We start from the raw sequence: 18977 nt of genomic DNA, 5'->3' as shown, positions 1-18977 counted from the left end.
TGGTTGCATTTTGGGAAATGCAAAGCATACGGTGTGGAAGGACAACTTTAAAGTTCCCAGTATGAACAGAGTGAAGTCTCCATATTTTGAAGAACAGTAATAATAAACAACATTTTTCTTTTGCCTTTCTTTAGGACTCCTGAGCAATGTCCGAGCGTGGTGTCTTTGCTGTCAGAGAGCTACAATCCCCACGTGCGTTATGGGGCTGCCATGGCTTTGGGCATCTGCTGTGCGGGCACTGGAAACAAGGTGAGGACCAGAAGCATCCGTTGCCAAGACTGTTTCTGCTCTTTCCTGCCACAGGGACATTTGTGCAGAAACATCACACACAGATTAGATTTCTCACACACATACACTGCTAGCAGGTTGGAATAGAGCAGTAATGCTTTAAATTCCTTAACTGTCCTGGGCATAGAGATTCTTTTCCTGCTTTTACAGAATAAAGTAGAAGAATGTTTTTATACATTATTGCCACATTCTTGGGATTTTGTCTTCAAAACTTTTCTTAGAGTTTTCTTACTGTCAAGTTGCCACCAAGTTTAAATGTATGTTCAGTACTCCAAAAGCAATACTCCTTTGCCCTTGGAGTTGATCTTCTATGGATTGCTTTATGGGGAACAAGGGGATGCCAGTGACAGGAAAACAGCAGGTGTTTTGCATGACTTCTAGCTCCTTTCTTTCTTCCATCCTGTGAGACACAATTTGTGGAAGATCCATTTAGAAAAGCCAACTGCAATGAAACTTACTGAAATTTACTGTAGTTTCAGGTGTGTAATTCACAGCCAGTAAATTTTATTCTCACTTTATAAGTGTCAAGGAAGGAGAATTCTCACAGATGATAGCAGGGGCCTTTTAGAGTAGAAGGATTCCCACTTCTGCTGTGGGAAGTGAGTGCTCATTGGGACAAGCAGCAAATAAACTTGGGGATAAGCTCCCTCTACTTCATCCACGTGTGTATGTAATCTGTACTGGTACCGAATCACAGCTTCAAAACAGGTGCACAGACGGTCCATGTAGAAGTAATCTTTGATAAATCTCACTCTTATCTCTATGATCCCTTCCTCAGCTGGTATGAAACACTTGGTCTGTAGCTCTTGCGAGAGCCTCCCAGCATGTCACTTGTGTTGTGAAACGCAGAACTCTGGCATGCACTGCCTGCCGTATTTAGTATCCAAAGCATGCAGACTTGAAAGCAAACTGAAATCCTTTTTTTTATCCAGGTTGCTTTATTCTCAAGTGGAAGGTGGAATCAAGGAGCTAATTATTTTTAACCTACTGCATCTGACAAGTTGATTTCAGTGGAAATGCTTTTAGTTACACAAAGCAGTCTGCTTTATTTCCAGATACATCATGTGATAAAGACCTAAACCATCTGATTGTATGCAGACGTGTCTTCCACAGCTTATATTAGTAGGTTTTGAAGGCCTAAATATATTCAGCTTTGGAGATCAGAAGGTTCAGCTTTTTATCATAGTGGATGTTGCATACATGGTATTGAATGCATGCCAAAGAACGAGTGAGTCACCTTTAGGTGGAGAAGCAGAGTCCCCAAGATAGCTCACTTGCCAAAAGCAGTTGAAGCGAAGGCATGATGTGATTCTAGAAGTGGTTATTAGAAATAGTCTGTAGTATAAAATCAGCTTGTTTTTAAAAGCCTCACCCTGATAAAAGTATCCCCGAGAGGAGGCTGTGCTGGAAGACTCATGTGCTCAGCTGCATTTGCTCAGGTCCTTAGTTTAAGTATGGACAGGAGAGCTCCGTGCAAGAGATTGTCAAGTGATTCTGTCTGACTTCTGTAATCAGAAGATCACATAATAGATTAAAAGAGCTTTTTGAGCTTCTTGGGGTGGATGTCTAACTATTATCTTCTGTTCCAACGACTATCTTAACAGGTTGCTTCACATGCCATTTCAGAGTGCTTTTAGAAAGCCCCTGCATTGCCACAGACCAAATTTATCTGCTCAGCCCCTGGCTGTACAAACTGCTATCTAAGGCTTATTCCACTTGGATCTGAAAAGCGTGGTTGGTGAAGGCTGGATGAGCCCACTAACAACTTGCTGCTGTTGAAATGGGTAGTCTTGGTCCCTCCTGACACCTTTTGCTTTGTTTGATGTCCAGCTCCTTCGTGAGCTTATTCAGACACAAACTCCCAGAAAACTAACCCAGATAACAACAAAAAAGGGAACAGTTCTCTGTTGAACTATTAAGCTGGAAAAGCTCACTGAGAGGCGAGAGAAGGGCTGTGCCTAGCACAGGGGAGGGGAGAGGCTGGATAGCTGAAGGGAAGTTGAGGAAGGAGAGGAATCTCTTTTGGCAGCAGTGAGTTTAGACGACCTCAGGTGTCCTGTGGAATGTGTGCTGAGGACCTTGTACAGTTAGAAATGAATTTGTGTCTGTGATAATTCTGTGTATAAGTCATGGCTTGCAAAGTGACAGAACAGTAAATGGAAATTAAAAAATGCGCCTAAAGAGATGATTTAGTCTGAGGTACCTGCAAATTGCATGTGCTGGTCTTGGGTACATCTAAGCAGCATTTATTACAATAGACTCTCATTGATTTCATAATCAATGATTGCATTGAAAGGAATGTTTACTTACTGATAGATCATCAAGGATCATGTTCCTCTTGCGCTTAGCTGGGAAGTTACAGAATTCGAAGAAGCAATAGAGCATTTCAAAATGTTTTCAAAACCTAGATATACTATATGGGTGCTCCGAGGCAGCCTCATTTGACGTAGGTTTGAAATGAGTGCTTCTGTGTGATGGTAAATGTTAAAGGTTCTCACAATAAAGTGTAAGGCCAAAATTTTGGGACCTGGATTGTTTTACCATCTCATTTTATAACCCCCAACATGTTGTTTGATATCTCTGGTTCATTTGTTCCTTACGCAGAAAATGAAGGTAACGCTGATGTATTTTGTTGGAAAGAATAGCAAAGAAAGTGCATGAATAATTTATGTGTACTATTTAAGACATGTCAGTAGTTCTAATGTGCTGAATTGCCTCTGTTGCTTACAACAACTATTGTTTATTTGTTGCCCTGTTTCTGCAGGTAAATCTTGTTCCATCCATCACTTCTTTTTTTTGTGTGTGTGTGCTTTTTTCCTTCCTGATTGATGAGAATCCACAAATTCCTGGTTCATTTACCATGAACAGGCAAAATATATTAAAAAGTGTATCTGATAGCATCAATCTGATAACCTTCCATTACAGTACTGAATCCTGGGATACTAAAAATAATAGTATTAACTTCGTGACTGCTTCTTTCTTGGTTTTTTTTAGGAAGCAATTAATTTGCTTGAGCCAATGACAAATGATCCTGTGAATTACGTACGTCAAGGAGCTCTGATTGCATCTGCCTTGATCATGATCCAGCAGACTGAGATTACCTGCCCAAAGGTAATGTGGTGTATCTTACATACCGGCTCGTCAGGTGGAAAAAAGGTCTCGGATGCCAAATCTCTAGTGCATGGCAGTGCCCGTGAGCACTGGCAAGAGAGTGTGTGTGCCGTGTAAAGAGCCAGAGCTGAATGCACAACAGGAAGCTCCCCAGGGGTCAGAGCCTGCAGTTTGAATGGGGGAGCAATGGATGCTGATCGGAACATGCCTGATCATTCACAGTGTTTTAACTCTAGGTGTCAAAAGAATAAATACTGAATTTCACTGAATTTTTAGAGTTGGAAGGGACCATAGGGATCATCTAGTCCAACTCACCTGCTGAAGCAGGATTGCCTAGAGCCTGTTAGAGCACATTACTCAGAACTGCATCCAGGTGGGACTTGAAAATCTCCAAAGAAGGGGACTCCACAACCTCCCTGCGCAGCCTGTTCCAGGGCTCTGTCACCCTCACCGTAAAGAAGTTTTTTCTCATATTTGAGTGGAACCTCCTATGTTCCAACTTGTGCCCGTTACTCTTTCATAAAAGGTCTAAAAGCATCTTGTAACGATATGAAAATGACCGTCTTCTGCTAGCATGTACTGAGGCCTATATGTTCATGATTATGTGAACACTACTATTTAGTAAAGAAGTTGGTTTTTATGATAGTAAACTTAGTTTTGGATGTGGCTGCTGTGCCGGGAAGTCCTGTTACAGCTGTTTCTTTAGTAGCTGGTCTTAGACCTTTCAGGTGAAAGATTTTCTGCTGTCAGAAATGGTTTAGTGGCTTTATAGCAAATACATTTTTTTAATGGAGTTTTTCTTTCTGCTCAGAAGGCAAAAAGGATTGTATATGCTGTGTTTAGCTTTTAAAAATAGATTGCCCTGTGAGTATATGACAGATGATGATATGCAAACATTTGTACAGACTAAAAGTCTGCGTTAATAGAAGCCCTGAGGTTCCACTTTTCATCTGTGCTGGTGAGTGCTGAAGCAGAGCAGTAGCTGGTACTTTGCTACTCATCTGTCATATATGGGCTGCTTTTATTGATGTCATTTTAGAAGTTGAACTGTGATAAAAACAGCCACTTTTTTACTGTAGTTGGATGGGGAGAAAGAAAAAAAAAAAAACCAACCCAAAAAACACAACACCACCTCTTTGTCCAGTGGAAAATTTTACTTAAGAAAGTCAGCAAAGGAAATCTACAAATACAGGTGTTTGGGTATTTCCAAGTCATGGAACATGAAGATTTGCTGGCAGACAGTTTGTTCCTTTGAATTATTAAAAAAAAAAAAAAAAAAAAACCAGCTAGTTTTCACTGAGCAGAATATGGGAGTGTTGTTTATATTATCAGAATTGAATAAGCCAGTGAAGAACACTAGGGTTCTGTCGCATCCCCTCATCTTCCAAGATATGAAGTCTCTGTGATGTGAAGTTGAATTATCTTTCTGTGGAAAGAAACTGCTTGTTTTTGTCATTTCTTCCTTGGTCGGGTGCTTGGAATGCCAGCCTTCAGTGTAGTACAGGAGATACAGATCATTTGAGGAGTATCCTACTAAACAGGCCTGGTAACCTTGAGTTCAGAGATATTTGCAATACCTAGGCTTGTTAAATGGGCAATTAAAATGTTGGCTAGCAAATACAGGATGAGATGTATGGTCTGGTGTTCAGTGGCTTGTTTAATATTGGGGCAAGTATCTGAAAAAGCTTTATGCCAAAAGTCCTCTTTGAGCCAAAATTTGTGTGGTATTACTTAGTGCAGATACAGAAGGCAGTTCATTCCCCACTCATAGAAGTGCTGTAGATGTTAAAAAACAAACAAAAAAACCTCCCCGAAACCTACAGATTATGAACTAATAAGGAGTTCCTGAAATAGTCTGCTAATTTAGGAATTAAATACAGACATACTGATTTTACTTGTTCTAATGCCCCAAAAGTTAGCTAGAACCATCATAGTTTCTTGCTCAAAAGTAAAAGGAGTATTTTGGAGAATATGTTGCCAATTAAGTTATTTATTATCCATGGGAAACTTTTTTTTGGAGCTCCCTGCCAGTCTGAAGAAAAATTATTTTACTCTGATTTGACAGGGTCAAGTTCAGAAAATAGCCATTTTTGGATTACAGTGACATATTTTGATCTGATGAGATTCCTGAATGGCACACTGGTGCACTGTGTGCCAAAGTGTCTAACCTGATGGGAGTGCTTGCATTGCTGGATAAGAAGCTATTGAGAGGAGCATGATGGATTTCATACCCCCCAAGCTGAATTTATGTGATTTGATTTAAGAATCAAAATATTTTGGTTTAAAAGAAACCATTTTTGTTATGAGCCAACATACATCTATGCCTTTGAGTCACCTTTGCAGTCTTCTTTCCTTTGTATTCATCTTCCTCTTTGTTGGGCTCACTCTTTATTTAAACAAATACTATAAAGACTTTATTTAAAGAGTTTAAATAAAAAGTTGTCACGATATGGAGGTCCCTTGAACTTGCAAGTTGCTTAAGTGCCAAAAGGGGTAGCAAATCTTTTATAAAGCTGATTTGGCCTCCATGTGCAGGTAGCATGATTTTTCCTGACCTCTGTTGATACATTTAAGAACCATATTCGTGCAGGATATAGAACAATAACAAGTTTATTTTGTGAAATGGAATCCTAAATTACAGATGTGATGAGATCATTGTAACAGAAATCAATGACAACTTCATTATGCATTTGTGACCTGCAGAGCAATTAAGACAGCAATTTTGGAGACAAACTGCATGTCTAACATCTTGAATTGAATTTACTTTTTCCTGGTTTTGTGTTAGTATAATCATCTTGGCAAAATGAGGAGATAATAAGCCAAGGTCAAGGCTTTTCCTCCATTCTCCTTTGATCATCTTAGCTTATTACCTTTAAGATATTGTGAAGAAACCAGGACCAGATTCTCACCCCGCCCAGCTTTAGATGAAATGCTTGGTCTTGCTAGGATCCCAGAATGATTTTTGCAATATTCTAGTAGATATTCTAGAATATCCTTCGCATTCCTTCATGTAAGCCTGTTACTGTTAGATGCTTTGGCATACTGTGTGCTCTTTCAAAGAGAGCAAGCGTATGCAGAGTAACTTATAAACTGTTTGCATGTTCTATCTAAAACCTGTTTTATTAAAAACAGATTACCAAATACTCTTGTTTTCTATGAACTTGCATTTGCAAAAAGCATCATGCATGTCATCTGCCACTGTTTCCCTTAGTTAACTGTTTATTAAGTCTTATTCTTAACAATCTCATGGGCTTTATGTGCAAGAATGTTGACTGGTGGAGGCAGAAGTGGTAAACAACCTTATAAATGATACATGACAGCCCCTCGGGTTTGTGGTAGGAAATGGTGCTGTATCATTCTCATGTCTTAAAGCCTGTGTTGTTTCCTTGGCATTTCCAAGGTTGCACGTTTGACTTCGTTTGAAATCAGCGGCATGTAATTTTGGCCAGCGCTAATTATCAGAATGGGGTATGTGTATTGTTAGTAAAGATGACGTGAGTCACTGCCTACGTTTTAGTGTTCCTCCTGGAAGTCCCCCAAATGAATTTCTTGATAGCATTTCCAAATGCTATAAAATTTTTAAAGTGCTTTAAGATTTCCATGGAAAAACAGCTTATGGGTTTCACAGCATATTAAATAAACGTATTCAGTAATCTGGGATGTGCTTGTTGCTGTGATTGGAAGAAAAAATAGTAGCAAATTAAAGGGCTCTACTAGACAAACTCTAGTTTTGCTTCACGCAAGATTTTGCTTCAACAGCATAAGAAATGAAGCTGTTTGTTGACATCTCGCTCTATTCTGTAGGAGGCAAGTGTCCCAACAGCAGAGGCAGAACTGAGGTTTTGTTTGTACCATTCTTGCTTTCTCCAAAGAACCAGAACAGTGGCTCCATGTGAGGGTGGTACCTTCCTGAACCACTATAGCTAGAGCTGCCAAAGCAGGCTTTCCCCAGCAGCAAAGAAGGCTTTACAGCTGGGACCTGATCCAGTCAAAAATCCACTCCTGTGAAGCGTTTGCTTTATAGAACAGCCTGAATCAGTGTGCAGGCCTGCTGTGGGTTCCAGCGTTGAGGCAGTCCTTCCATCCCTGTTTGCCTGGTTCTCAAGGCCAAGTCAGGGTAGCCTCATGCTTTCATAGAACGATTTTGCTTCCACTGATGTTAAAGTAAAACGTTGCAGAGGACACACTTTCTCAATACATTTCCAGGGTTGGCCATGGTCCATGGCTCATGATGCACAGAGATGCAGAATTTATCTGAAAGCAGAACGCTCCTGCTATGGCACTAAGGATTTTGTATTTTAAGAAATAGAGGGTATAAGGACTACTTCTTACTGTAGCTGTTCAGCACTTGTTCCTTAAACCCTTGCTTTCAGCTGATTCCCTTCTGTAACCTGTCCACGTCGCCTGGAGAGGTGGCAACCGATGTGCTCAGGTTTAGCAGCCAGGTTTCTGTCCCTTGCAGTTGTCGGTGTCTCAGCTCACTGCCATGTACCGTGTCCTGGTGCCACAGCTGGTGGTTTCCTGGTGGGCTTCTTGCCCAGGTATTGTGTTCATCTGCTCTGGAGTAACGGAGATGTGGGTAGGTGCTATGGAAGGCGTTTGAGGGAAAGAGTGCTCACAGGGGCAGGAGCCACAAACAGGGAAGGTGGACAACTTCAACTTCTCCTGCCAGCCCTTCCTTGCCTTTCCCAGGCAAGGCCTTTCTGCCCTCGGTTTCAGGGGGCTGCTCCGTCAGACTTAGACACCAGCATGAACATTAGCAGTTCTGCTGAACATCTTCTCGCTTCACCCAGGGTTTTGTTCTCTGAAGATTTGATTACGGTGTAAATTCCAGATTACAGTCCACTGAACGAGCTTTGTAACATCCGTCTGTTTTTGTAAATATTCCAAACCCAGAAGCTGACCCTAGAGTGACAGGAATGATGTGCTCTAAACAGAGGCACTAGAATCCTACTGCTCATCTCAACCAGAGGAATAGTTTCACACATTGCTTCTGTGTTTCTGTCTGTCCCAAATAACACCTGGAGACTTTGGTTCACCTCATCTGCTTGTGGTTTGAAGACTAGATACTGCACAAGGCCCCGTTCCAGGTTGCAAATGCAGACTAAGGTATTTTTCCAGTGTGCAAGAGGTCAGGCCTAAAAAACAAACTATTTATATTAAATGTGTAAACCTCAGTGTAAGCTGTTATAAATAAAAATCGGGAGACCGTGAAAAAGCATAAATGGAGTGGAGCAAGAGCAGAGTTGGGTCGGTATATCCAGAATAAACCCTGTATTGTGTGTGCAGTATCTCCCTGGCACACATCTGTCTGTGCCGCTGCCCTGAAAACGTACGTTGCTCCTTCTCCTTAGCTTTATGTAAATGCAAGGAAATTTAAGTCACCTGCTTTTGGGGACAGGGACTAGTAACAAAAAACTTTTTAATGCAAGGGGGAATCAGTGAATAAAGAACTAGTATTAGCAGGCAAACTGTTGGACTCAGACTGAAAAATGGAAATATCTGGTTTTTTTTTTCTCCTGTCAGTTTTAATAAATGCCTCCTGCTCTACTGGAGAAGTGTTGTTTTGTTCAGCTTCACTGGTCTTGTTTTTAAAAGTGACTGGCTGCTCTGGTGCTTTATGGTTGTGAGACCGTCCATTTGTGTGAAACAAATGGAGTAATTTTAATGCAGTTGTGTTTTGCATGTCATGATTTACTCATGAATGTTAATAATGACTTTCACTGTCACAGACTGGTTTAAATCCTTCAGGTTGGATGCTGAAGGAGTTGAGGTGACAGGTAGTACACCTGGGTTAGTGGAGTGAAGGCAGGAAAGGGGTCAACCAGAGAGTGTCTGTTCCTTCAGGACACCTCCGTTTCAACTGGTGTGATGAGTTAATGTGCATTGAGAGCTATTTGCAGAAACATGCAGTTGTAATCTAAGCGTTCACTACACGTGTTGGGCTGTAGAGCTCTTGGGTACAATGCTCATGGGTTGGAGAGGCAACCTCTGTCTTCTTTCCATCCCAGGCATTGGACATAATCTTTCAGATGTAGAGTCTCAGCTTCTATGTGTCAAAAATTCACACATAAAATGTGGTGAAATGTATTGCTAGCATTACCTTGGCTGCAGGATTAAATGATGGCTCTGACGGGCTTTTACTGGAGAATCTGATCTCGTGCTTTGCTGAGAAACCCCTGCAGTTTGATTTATCCCCTCAGTCAGCTCTTGTTCTGTTTTGATATTTTATTTTTTTTTTACCTTGATGAACCCCAGCTTAACAAAGTGTTATTCTCAGCACAGTTGTCATGTCACTGACTCAGTCATATGAATGGTTGTTTTTTTCATGGGTGCAAAAACTCTTTCTGTAAGTGGTTTGAGATTCCCCAGTGCACCCCAAGACAGGCCATGTGCAAGGAGTGATGCCTCTGAAGGCTGCTCCTGGTGCTCAGTGCTGCCCACCCTTAGCACAGCTCTGGAGTTGGTGGTGTCCTGCATGGATGGGGTACCAGCTCTTCAATGGTTGCTGTTATCAGCCAGAACGACCTCCTGAATGTTGTGGTCAGTCCTTCACTGGTGCAGTTAGGCACTGGGAGCATCGGAGGCTGTGCAAGGGTAAGTTTCAAGTGGTGGTGAAGCTTGGGCTCTTTGCCTGCAGCAGACATGAAGTGCATTTCACAACTGAAAGTAGGACCTTTCTTCAGAGACGTGCCACTGAACAAATTTATCACTGGTGTCCCTGGAGAAGGCACATGCTCTTTGGATGTGGAAAGTGACTAGGGGATTGTCTCATTAGGTTTTTATAGTTGGAAAATTTAACTGTGTTTGCAGTACTAGGAACTGCTCTGTGTCTCTGGTGGCTGTGTCTTGACTCTGCTGTCTTGAGTTAGAAGTTTGTCCTCTCATCTGTGCCTGCAGATGTAGGAATAGAACGTGGGAAACCAGCAACAAAATGGGACCAGGAGTGGGGAGAATCTTGCTCAAGACATTTTGGAAGGAGCCTTTTTGAAAAGACCTCCTTTGCTTTTGAGCATAAAATCATTTAGGTTGAGAGTACAGTTGTTAACCTAACTCTGCCGTGTCCACCAGTAAGCCATGTCCCTTAGTGCCACATCTACACTTCTTTTGAATACCTCCAGAGATGGTGACTCAGCCACTTCCCTGGGCAGCCTGTTCCAATGCTTGATAATGCTTTTGGTGAAGAAATTTTAAGTGAAGGCTTAGTATGAAAACAAAAAAAAACCCAACCAAATGTGACATGGATATATGGATTAAAATTAATTTAGTGAAGAGAAATGAAAGACACTTCCAGGCATGCTGTGGATGGGGTGCAGCTTCACAGGTTTTGACTGGGTTGCAGATTGAGATATCCTGGTCTGCGTTTTCAGTCATAAAAATTACTTGAGTTTTATTTTTGCTTCACATATATATTGAAAGACATAAGTTATTAATTTGTGATAAAGCCGTAGATATTGCTGGATGTAATACTGTTATGTGTTTTCATCACTTGGTGAACCAGTGAAAGATGAAGCTATTTGAAGCAATGATGGTAATCAAAGGCTTCGCAATTTCCCTTACTAATGTGTGCTTAAGGTACTGTGGTGAGCATACCAGGGCATAAGCTATTGCTTTATTTAATAATTTTCAATAATGATTTTCACTTAAAAGGTAGGAGTGCAGTAGCAAAATTTGCTGATGACGCACCAGAGGGGAATTATCAATACAGCAGAAATATTGTACAGGAAAAACAGAATGGGTTTGAAGTTTTCAGCAGTAGGAATTGGAGGAAATTTAATAAAGTGCAGTGTCACGCACCTAAGAACGTATAGTAGTTCTTGCTACAAACTCATCACTGGATCTTTTATTCTAGTGACCCTCCAGGGATTCTCAGACTATTTCTGTAAGGCCTGCAAAATGTGGTCTGGAAACACACATCCATCCTGACTATTTTAAAATCACTATATGGGTATCTTCAAGTGGGGAAAACCTCTGTAATTAATTATTAGTGGATGACTTGTAACACCAGTGACTAAAGCCATTGAAAAGATGAATGTTGTCCTAAGGTGCAGAAATCCAGGATGCTTCCAGTAAAGACAGAATATGTGACTCACGCAGTCAGTTTTATAATCTCTCTCTTTTTTTATTTTTTTTTTATCCAGGTCAGCCAGTTCAGACAGCTCTATTCCAAAGTGATCAATGATAAGCACGATGATGTTATGGCGAAGTTTGGAGCAATCCTGGCACAAGGCATTTTGGATGCAGGTAATTCCTCAAACCTTTAAAGCAGTCAAAATTTCTTAAACTTATTTGGCTACAACAGCTGTAATAGAAAATTTCATTTGGGAGATGAGGTGCTGGCTTTATGACTGTCATGTAATAGTGGCAAGAAATCACTAATTTCAAGTCATTTTATCTAATTGAAGAAATAAAGCCTGTTTTGTAGTTTTAGCTTGTTATCGGTGTCTGTTAAGAGAGATTCAGTCTGGTCATTGGGGGAGAATTCTTGTCCAGAAATCAGGACAAATATTTTGACTTTTCAGACAAATACATTCAGACTTGTTCTAAGTCTGTTTTATCACCCGGAATGTTAATTTGTAGCACAATAGGTTGCTTCTTTATTTTTCAAAGTAAGCAACTTCTCCAGAAATTTGGAAACCTTGTGTTATCCAGTACTCATATTTTGCCTTTTCTGTTAAAATCTGACATAGCATGTTAAAAAACAAAACAAAACAAAACCAAAACCAACATGTATTTTAATAACTAGGTTTTGCCTCTTTCCTGATTACTGAGAGCTGTTGCACAGAGGGAAGCACAATTAACTGCATCAGTGTTATTTCAGAAGACACAATTTCACAGACTACTACCTTTTTCTTGCATAGGAAGCATCATCTCATGAGTGTTAATTACTAAATGTTGAGCCAGAAGTAGGGTTCTCTAAAGACACTAACATTCACAAGGACTAAATGTACAGGGCCTATTAAGGAAGGTTTCTGTAAGCAAAGAGGACAGACAATGTTTTGGTTTGAATTTTTCCTTCTGCTGGAGTTAAGGCTTGTACGGCGCTCCCTGTGTCAGTAGCACCCCCTTTCCCAAGTTTCCAAACACCGTTTCTCCCATCTGGTCTCTCATGCTGTGGCCTTTTCTTGCCATGCACCTTCTTATTCCCTGTGGTAGGTAGAAACAAGCTGGATTTCCCTCTACTCTGACATCAGGTTTAATTCTGAAATCACATAAGCAAAGGAGTCTCATGTTTATCTCTGTGGCGTGGCATGGCTTAAGCACAGCAACACGAGCTGTGGTTGCAGTGTCTTTATGAAATTACTACATCTCCAAGCCATTCGGTGGGGGGAGGAAAAACTCAGGGCTTCATCTGTCTCCATGGAAGCATGCTTAAAAAGCTCTCATCCTGGTGACCATGTGGCCGTCAGGCTGGTCAGTGCTCTATGACTAGGGCCACTCAAAGAAGGAAGCAACAGGAACTACCTCCTTTATCTTTCTTGCCTCCCAGGTAGCCCTCCTGGAGCTCAGCCTGAGCAATACCCTTGGCACGAGGCTGTTATAATCATTTTGGTCATTCCCATACTCACACTGTGTTGCTGGGAAGTCAGATCCCAGCTCAAAGAGATTTTTCTCTCAGCAGTACAGACCTGCTTCAAATTCCTGCCTTTAAGATTAAATCATAAAAATGCAGCTAAAACCTTATTTGCTTCCCGTGTCACTCATGTATTGTATAATGACTTGGAAACCAGAAGCATCCAATTTTAATAAACTACATGGGAGTTTGTGCCAACTTTAACTGCTTTATTTCTTGCTGAGCGGCTGGGGGAAGGCTGTGAACCACCCTTTCTTAACCTATTGCCACTTTCATTAGATCTCCTAAAAAGAATAAATTCTTTTTATCTCTCCCATACAACTGCAAGTGCTTATCTGAAACAATGAGCTATAGAATTTAATTATCACTACCAGGAAGAAAAGGTTCTCTCTGTCATCTGCCACAGTTGGGGCAATTGAGTTTGGGATATTTTTTTTGTTCTTTTTTCTTTTTCTTTTTTTTGTGAGGGAAAGACAAAAGTACAGTTCTTTTGGAATGACAGGCTTTGATCAAAAGTGCAAGATTTCCAGTTTGCAACTGGGAAATGGTGCACTGGAGGTGGGCTTTTTGCTCTGAGAAGGAGGCAGTTGTTAGACTGGTGGTTTCAGTGGAAGGAGCAGGGTACCTTGGGAGCACTGAAGTGGAAATGAATAATTTGGTCGTTGTCTAATTGTTAGGCCTCAGCAGCTACAGTTTTACTTCTTTAATAAAATAAGAAAAATGTAGACACTCTAAATTTAACTTAGATATTTTTTTCCCCTGAAGTCTCTGAACTTTTATAATGCGCCTCTTCATGTACAAAAATCCTCTCTTGTTCCAGGCTGCCGACTCCCTTGCTGTCTTTTGCAAAATCAATGTGCTTTACTTTCTGAACTATGTATTTGTAAATGTGAACTACAAAAGGGATATACTGATCTAATTAGATGTCAGCTTTTTACCTGCTTGAAAACTATGTTGCCCTCTGGACTCTAAGTATCTTCTCTGGTTCTTAGTGCCACATTTCTCAGTCAGTGAGAAAAGAGAAGTGGCAGTCACTACACAAATACCTCTGTAGTATATCTGGAAAATCCTTTTCTTGATATGTAGGAAAGGTTTGGGTGTGCTACCTAGTAATATCCAAGGAGCCCTGAAAATTTTTCTTTCCAGGCATCATGTCATAGCTTTCATCCATCCAGCCAAAGATACAGAATATGTTCCCTTCCAGGTTGTCAGGGCTGCTACTTAATCATGAAGATAAATCACAGTTGTGCAATGTCATGTCTCCCCACCTTTCCTGCTCCCTGCAGAACCCTGGGAGTGAGGGTGTGCTGTGTGTGGGTGTAAAACAGCACAAAGAACTAGCATGACAGCATCTTTTGAATGTAGTATCTGTTACTCATCCAGGAAATTCCAGAGATTGGATAATATAATTCTAAAGGTTAAAATAAATTTTGGAAATTGAAGTCCAAAAGTTTGATAAAGTCTACTTAAACTGCTTGTGCAACATCCACGGGGCTGTTTGATCCAGAGTATCTACACATTCCTGGCCCCATCTTCCACTGCTTCTCCCAGGACTAACACTGACAAGGTACCTAAAATGAGATCACTGCTTCATTCAGGGCTTTCATTAGTTTTGGCAGCAAAAATCAATTTTGCTTGTCTATAAAACTCAGGGACACCCTATTGCTGCCTGGCCCTGTCAGGGTGGCTGGTTGTCTGAGGTTGCACTCCAGTTTGGGATTTTCAGCTATGAGTTTTCAACTAGTTGGTGTTTATATTTAACAAAGTTAACCTCCCTGCACCTGGTCCTGTCAGCGGTAATGGACTCGCCTGGTGCCCTCTTCAGCTCAATTCATTGTGTTCATCAGAAGACCGAAGATCAGATTAACACTTTCTCGCTCTGTCTGCAAGCCCAATCTTTCCATTTGGTTTCTAGCTGGACGTTTCTGCACTGCATCAACATATAGAGTTGTTTTGGTCTCTGCTTTGCAAGTACAAAGCTAAGACTTCATTGTCTGGCAGGGATGTAATTTTGCTGCAAAGACTGCAGGAGCTTGTCTCTTTGCTGCTTAGATTGATAACTTCTAGAAGCAACTTCTGAAGTTGCTGCTGTTTACATTTTTTCCTACTGAGATGGTGTAGGATAAAAACCTAGGCATATTTCTTTTGAATAACTGACAGTTCAGGGACGCAGCCACAGAAAGAAAAGTTTCTGTATGCACTGCTTTATATGCACTGTCTTCCTTGTGAATCTTGACTTGTGCATCATCTACATGCTGAGTTTTAAAAGTACTTATGTCAAAAGTTTGCTTTTTTCTCCCCCTCTCAGTGCCTTCTGCACTATACTTTTGTTTAACCTGTATCCTGGCAAAATGAGCATGGAAGGGCTGTATTCATTGATTGTGTTTGGGTAATATCTAGCAGGTAGAGTGGTTTGGTTGTTCTGCTGCCTGTCCATTTTGCTGTGAAAGCCGAGATGCTGGTGGAGGAGGGAGGTGTATTCCAGAGGAGAAATCTGGCACCGTTGTGGCCTGTCTCATGCCTTGTAGCCCCCTTCACAGCAGCTCTTTGAGATGCGTCGCTCAGATGTCTTTGTGGAGTACCTAGGAATGTGTTAAATAACTTATTTCATTTATGATTCCTTACAGGAGGCCATAATGTGACTATTTCACTGCAGTCGAGGACGGGACATACCCACATGCCTTCTGTGGTGGGGGTGCTGGTCTTCACCCAATTCTGGTTCTGGTTCCCCCTATCGCATTTCTTGTCGCTGGCTTTCACCCCAACTTGTGTCATTGGCCTTAACAAGGATCTTAAGGTACGTAAGGAGCTGAGAGGAGAAGCACTGATAGTGCTCAAGTGGTCTGGGAGGGGTGTGCATGGATTTGTTGGTTTTCTGTGCATGTTTCCAGCTTGTTTATGCCAGAAAAGGCGCCAACTGGAAGAAGTCTGAAAAGCAGGCTTAAATTGCAGAGCTGGTGGTGGGAATAGGGACAAGAAAAATGTAGAGAGCAGACTTTGACCCCTCTACTTCAAAATACCTTAGAAAGAAAGGAACTCTAGTCAGTATATGTGGGGAGAGACCACCCCATTATGACTCCAGAAGGTCAAGGTTATTTTTAAAAAAAACCCAACTGTGTTGCCCGTCTGCCCTCCCAAATAAATGATGTGATATTCTCCCCTAGGAAAGGCAGCAATGGGAAAACAGGGTTTGTTTGGATTCCTTGGGGAGTAAACATTAAACCGAGCAGTCGTGGGTACTGCGCGTTTCTTACGCATCTGTTCTTCCAGCCCCTCGGCTGTGGTACGGCCCCTGCAAGCTGCACACCGTGCCGGCTCTCCTGTGCTGAACAACTGAGATAGTGACTTCCACAAAAAAAAGCTCCTGAATGTGGCAGTTCGGGGGGGTGCAGCCCCCTCCCGTCACTGCTGCAGCCTTATTCTGCAACGCACAGGGCATGCGTGGGGCTGGGCTGCTCAGAGTCCCTCCGTGGGACTGAGCCAGCTTCTTGCTGGATTGCAGCCCCTGCACCAGAACCTTAGGGCTCTAGGCTGCTCTTCTTCACCTGTCTCGGCTGAGCATCTAGTCAATCTATACACAACTCAAAATTCTCACTCTGAAGAGAGATTTGCAGGAAAATGCAGTCTTTTTTGTTTGTCTCTTCCCCCCCCCCCCGGTCCTTAATACATGTCAGGGGCTGCATTGCTGCTTGTCTCTGCGCCTCCCTGGTGGCGACAGGCTCAGTGCTCCTTTGGCTGCTTGGCTTTACTGCCATTTTGTCTGTCAGTCTTTTTTTTTTGTCCTTTCCCCCCCCCCCGTCCTTAATACATGTCAGGGGCTGCATTGCTGCTTGTCTCTGCGCCTCCCTGGTGGCGACAGGCTCAGTGCTCCTTTGGCTGCTTGGCTTTACTGCCATTTTGTCTCCCTCTCCCCATCTCTGATTGTTTCCAGGGAGCCCAGGCAGCTGTAGGTCAGGTTACGTTGTATGGCTTGGCTTGCACACTAAAGCTACAGGCTGGATGTATGTCACGGGCTGCACCACACCCTCCTCGCTTCCTCAGAGCAGTCCCTGGTCTCTTGTTGCTCCGTGATGTGTTGTAAAGGAAGAGAGTTGAGATACTGCATAAATTCAGTATAAGAATTTGGATTGGCTGGCAAAAGATGCTTTCTGCCCTTGCTTAAGTAGCAGAGAGTAAGGGAATATGTGAAATGGGTAGCCCACCCTCTAAATGTACTGTCTGTTTGCAGGAGGTGAATGTCACGCATTGACAGAGCAGATCTTCACTTAGATCTTAAATCAATTTCATGTTAATACGAGCAGGCACAGCAACAACATCAAAACCACAAAAGCTTCGAAACAATGAAAACAAAGCATGGTGTGAATAGTGTGGAGTGTATGGAGAAGGCTCGGAGAGCTTGCCAGAGTCAAATTATAGAATAATTAAATAACATTGTTCTAGTTGAACTGTTGCCACTGATAACAGTTTCTCAGCTTCCGGAGAGGGAGAAGGGGAAGCTTGTATTCTTTAGAGGATCTGTGTTTGTCTCTGCTGGAAGGAAAATGAAGCTAAAGTAATTATTCTGCTATGGATTTTTTTCCCCTGATTTTCTTGTCTCTAACAATTTTTTTTAACTCTTTCCCTTAGATGCCGAAAGTCCAGTACAAGTCCAACTGTAAGCCGTCCACATTTGCCTACCCCCCACCTCTTGAGGTACCAAAGGAAAAGGAGAAAGAAAAGGTATTTGGGCTAGCTTTTCTGTGTTGTAAAGACTAACTCCTTCTCCCTCCTAGTATAAACATTGACTTTGGTGGCACTAACAGGGAATCTAAAGAGCAAAAGAAAAATTGGCAGGCTCTGTTGTCTCTGAAAGAGAATTCTAGCTATTTTTTCCTGCTGCGCCTGGGACTGTTGCTGATCATGGTGTACAACTGCTGTGCTACTGAGTTGCTGGAACCACCCTTGTTGCCAGTGATCAAGCAGAAGCATTGATTAATGAAAAGCTTCTCTGTGCCCTACAGATTTGTATGTATCGTGTTTGTGCAGCACCTAGCACAACGGGGTCCTTGTTTGTGACTTGGGCTTCAACATGCTACTGCAGTACAGACCTTGAGAATATTAGGTGGGACACTTCTCAAATAGTCCCATATGGAATGACAGAAGTGTACCCAGGCTCGGGGCATGTGCAGGAATAATAGCTGTCAGGCCCATAGATTGCAAAAAGGTAAGTGTGGAACTGAGAATATCTAGGTATTGGAAAGGGAGAGATGAGACCTGTGGGATGACAAGCGGGACAATAGTGGAAGCAATTTGTCTCCTGGCGTAAGATGGTAAAAGCTGTTGAGCAGCCCATGGCAGCAGGCAGAGCAACCCCTGGGGAGCAATTGCAGCAGTGGAGACCTCAGGCATGTCATGCTGATGAATGACATTGTGTGAAAACTGTAAAACATTTTACCAGAATTGAATGCTGCACAGGACAGATTTCCAGGCCACTGAGGAACCCAGAAATGAACTCTGATAAAAGGCAAAGCTCACTGCTCATATCTGCTTTCTCGCCTTTGAAATGGGATGGGAATTGGACAAATCTTTCCTCTTTTCAACTTCCCTGGCCAAAATTAAAATGTGCCATAAGCCCACACGTAGCCTAGAAAGACTCATTAGCAGCATGACAAATGTGGTCGTTCTCTTTCCCTCTGAGCCAGTTAATGCCTTATGGTTACTGTGGATGGGCTCACTGGAAGGAAAACAATCAGAGTTCTTGTATACAAGTGTTGCTTCTGGGTACTTTCTGGCTCAGGAGGACTCCTTTGTAGGGCATTTTGCATATCCAGTTCTTCAGATCAATGAGAAATACAGCTGTCTGATTAGGACAGTGAAACAGGTCATTTTAAAGAGTATCTATATACATGTTTCTTTGCCTTGGAGACTCTGGCAACATGTTTTCCTGTAAAAAGAATTCAGTTTGTTGTTCTGTAAAAAATAAACGAATCTGTCATAGAAATGAATCATCGTTTGGGCCTCTATA

The 18977-nt window shown here is 42.0% G+C and overlaps 1 protein-coding gene across 1 annotated transcript in view; it reads left to right on the top strand.

Annotated features, from left to right (window-relative positions):
* PSMD1 (proteasome 26S subunit, non-ATPase 1) overlaps positions 1-18977 on the top strand; it is a 73274-nt gene that overhangs the window by 48349 nt on the left and 5948 nt on the right. Inside the window, exons 17-21 of the mRNA XM_014946004.1 lie at positions 135-249; positions 3283-3399; positions 11541-11643; positions 15601-15770; positions 17600-17692. Of these exons, the coding sequence (XP_014801490.1) occupies positions 135-249; positions 3283-3399; positions 11541-11643; positions 15601-15770; positions 17600-17692 (598 nt within the window). The remainder of the gene's footprint in view (positions 1-134; positions 250-3282; positions 3400-11540; positions 11644-15600; positions 15771-17599; positions 17693-18977) is intronic.

This window comes from Calidris pugnax, unplaced genomic scaffold (assembly GCF_001431845.1).
Source record: "Calidris pugnax isolate Ruff unplaced genomic scaffold, ASM143184v1 scaffold111, whole genome shotgun sequence".
NCBI classification, from domain to species: Eukaryota; Metazoa; Chordata; class Aves; order Charadriiformes; family Scolopacidae; genus Calidris; species Calidris pugnax.
Note: the sequence above shows the minus strand (reverse complement) of the source record. Positions and strands in the feature narration are given on the sequence as shown.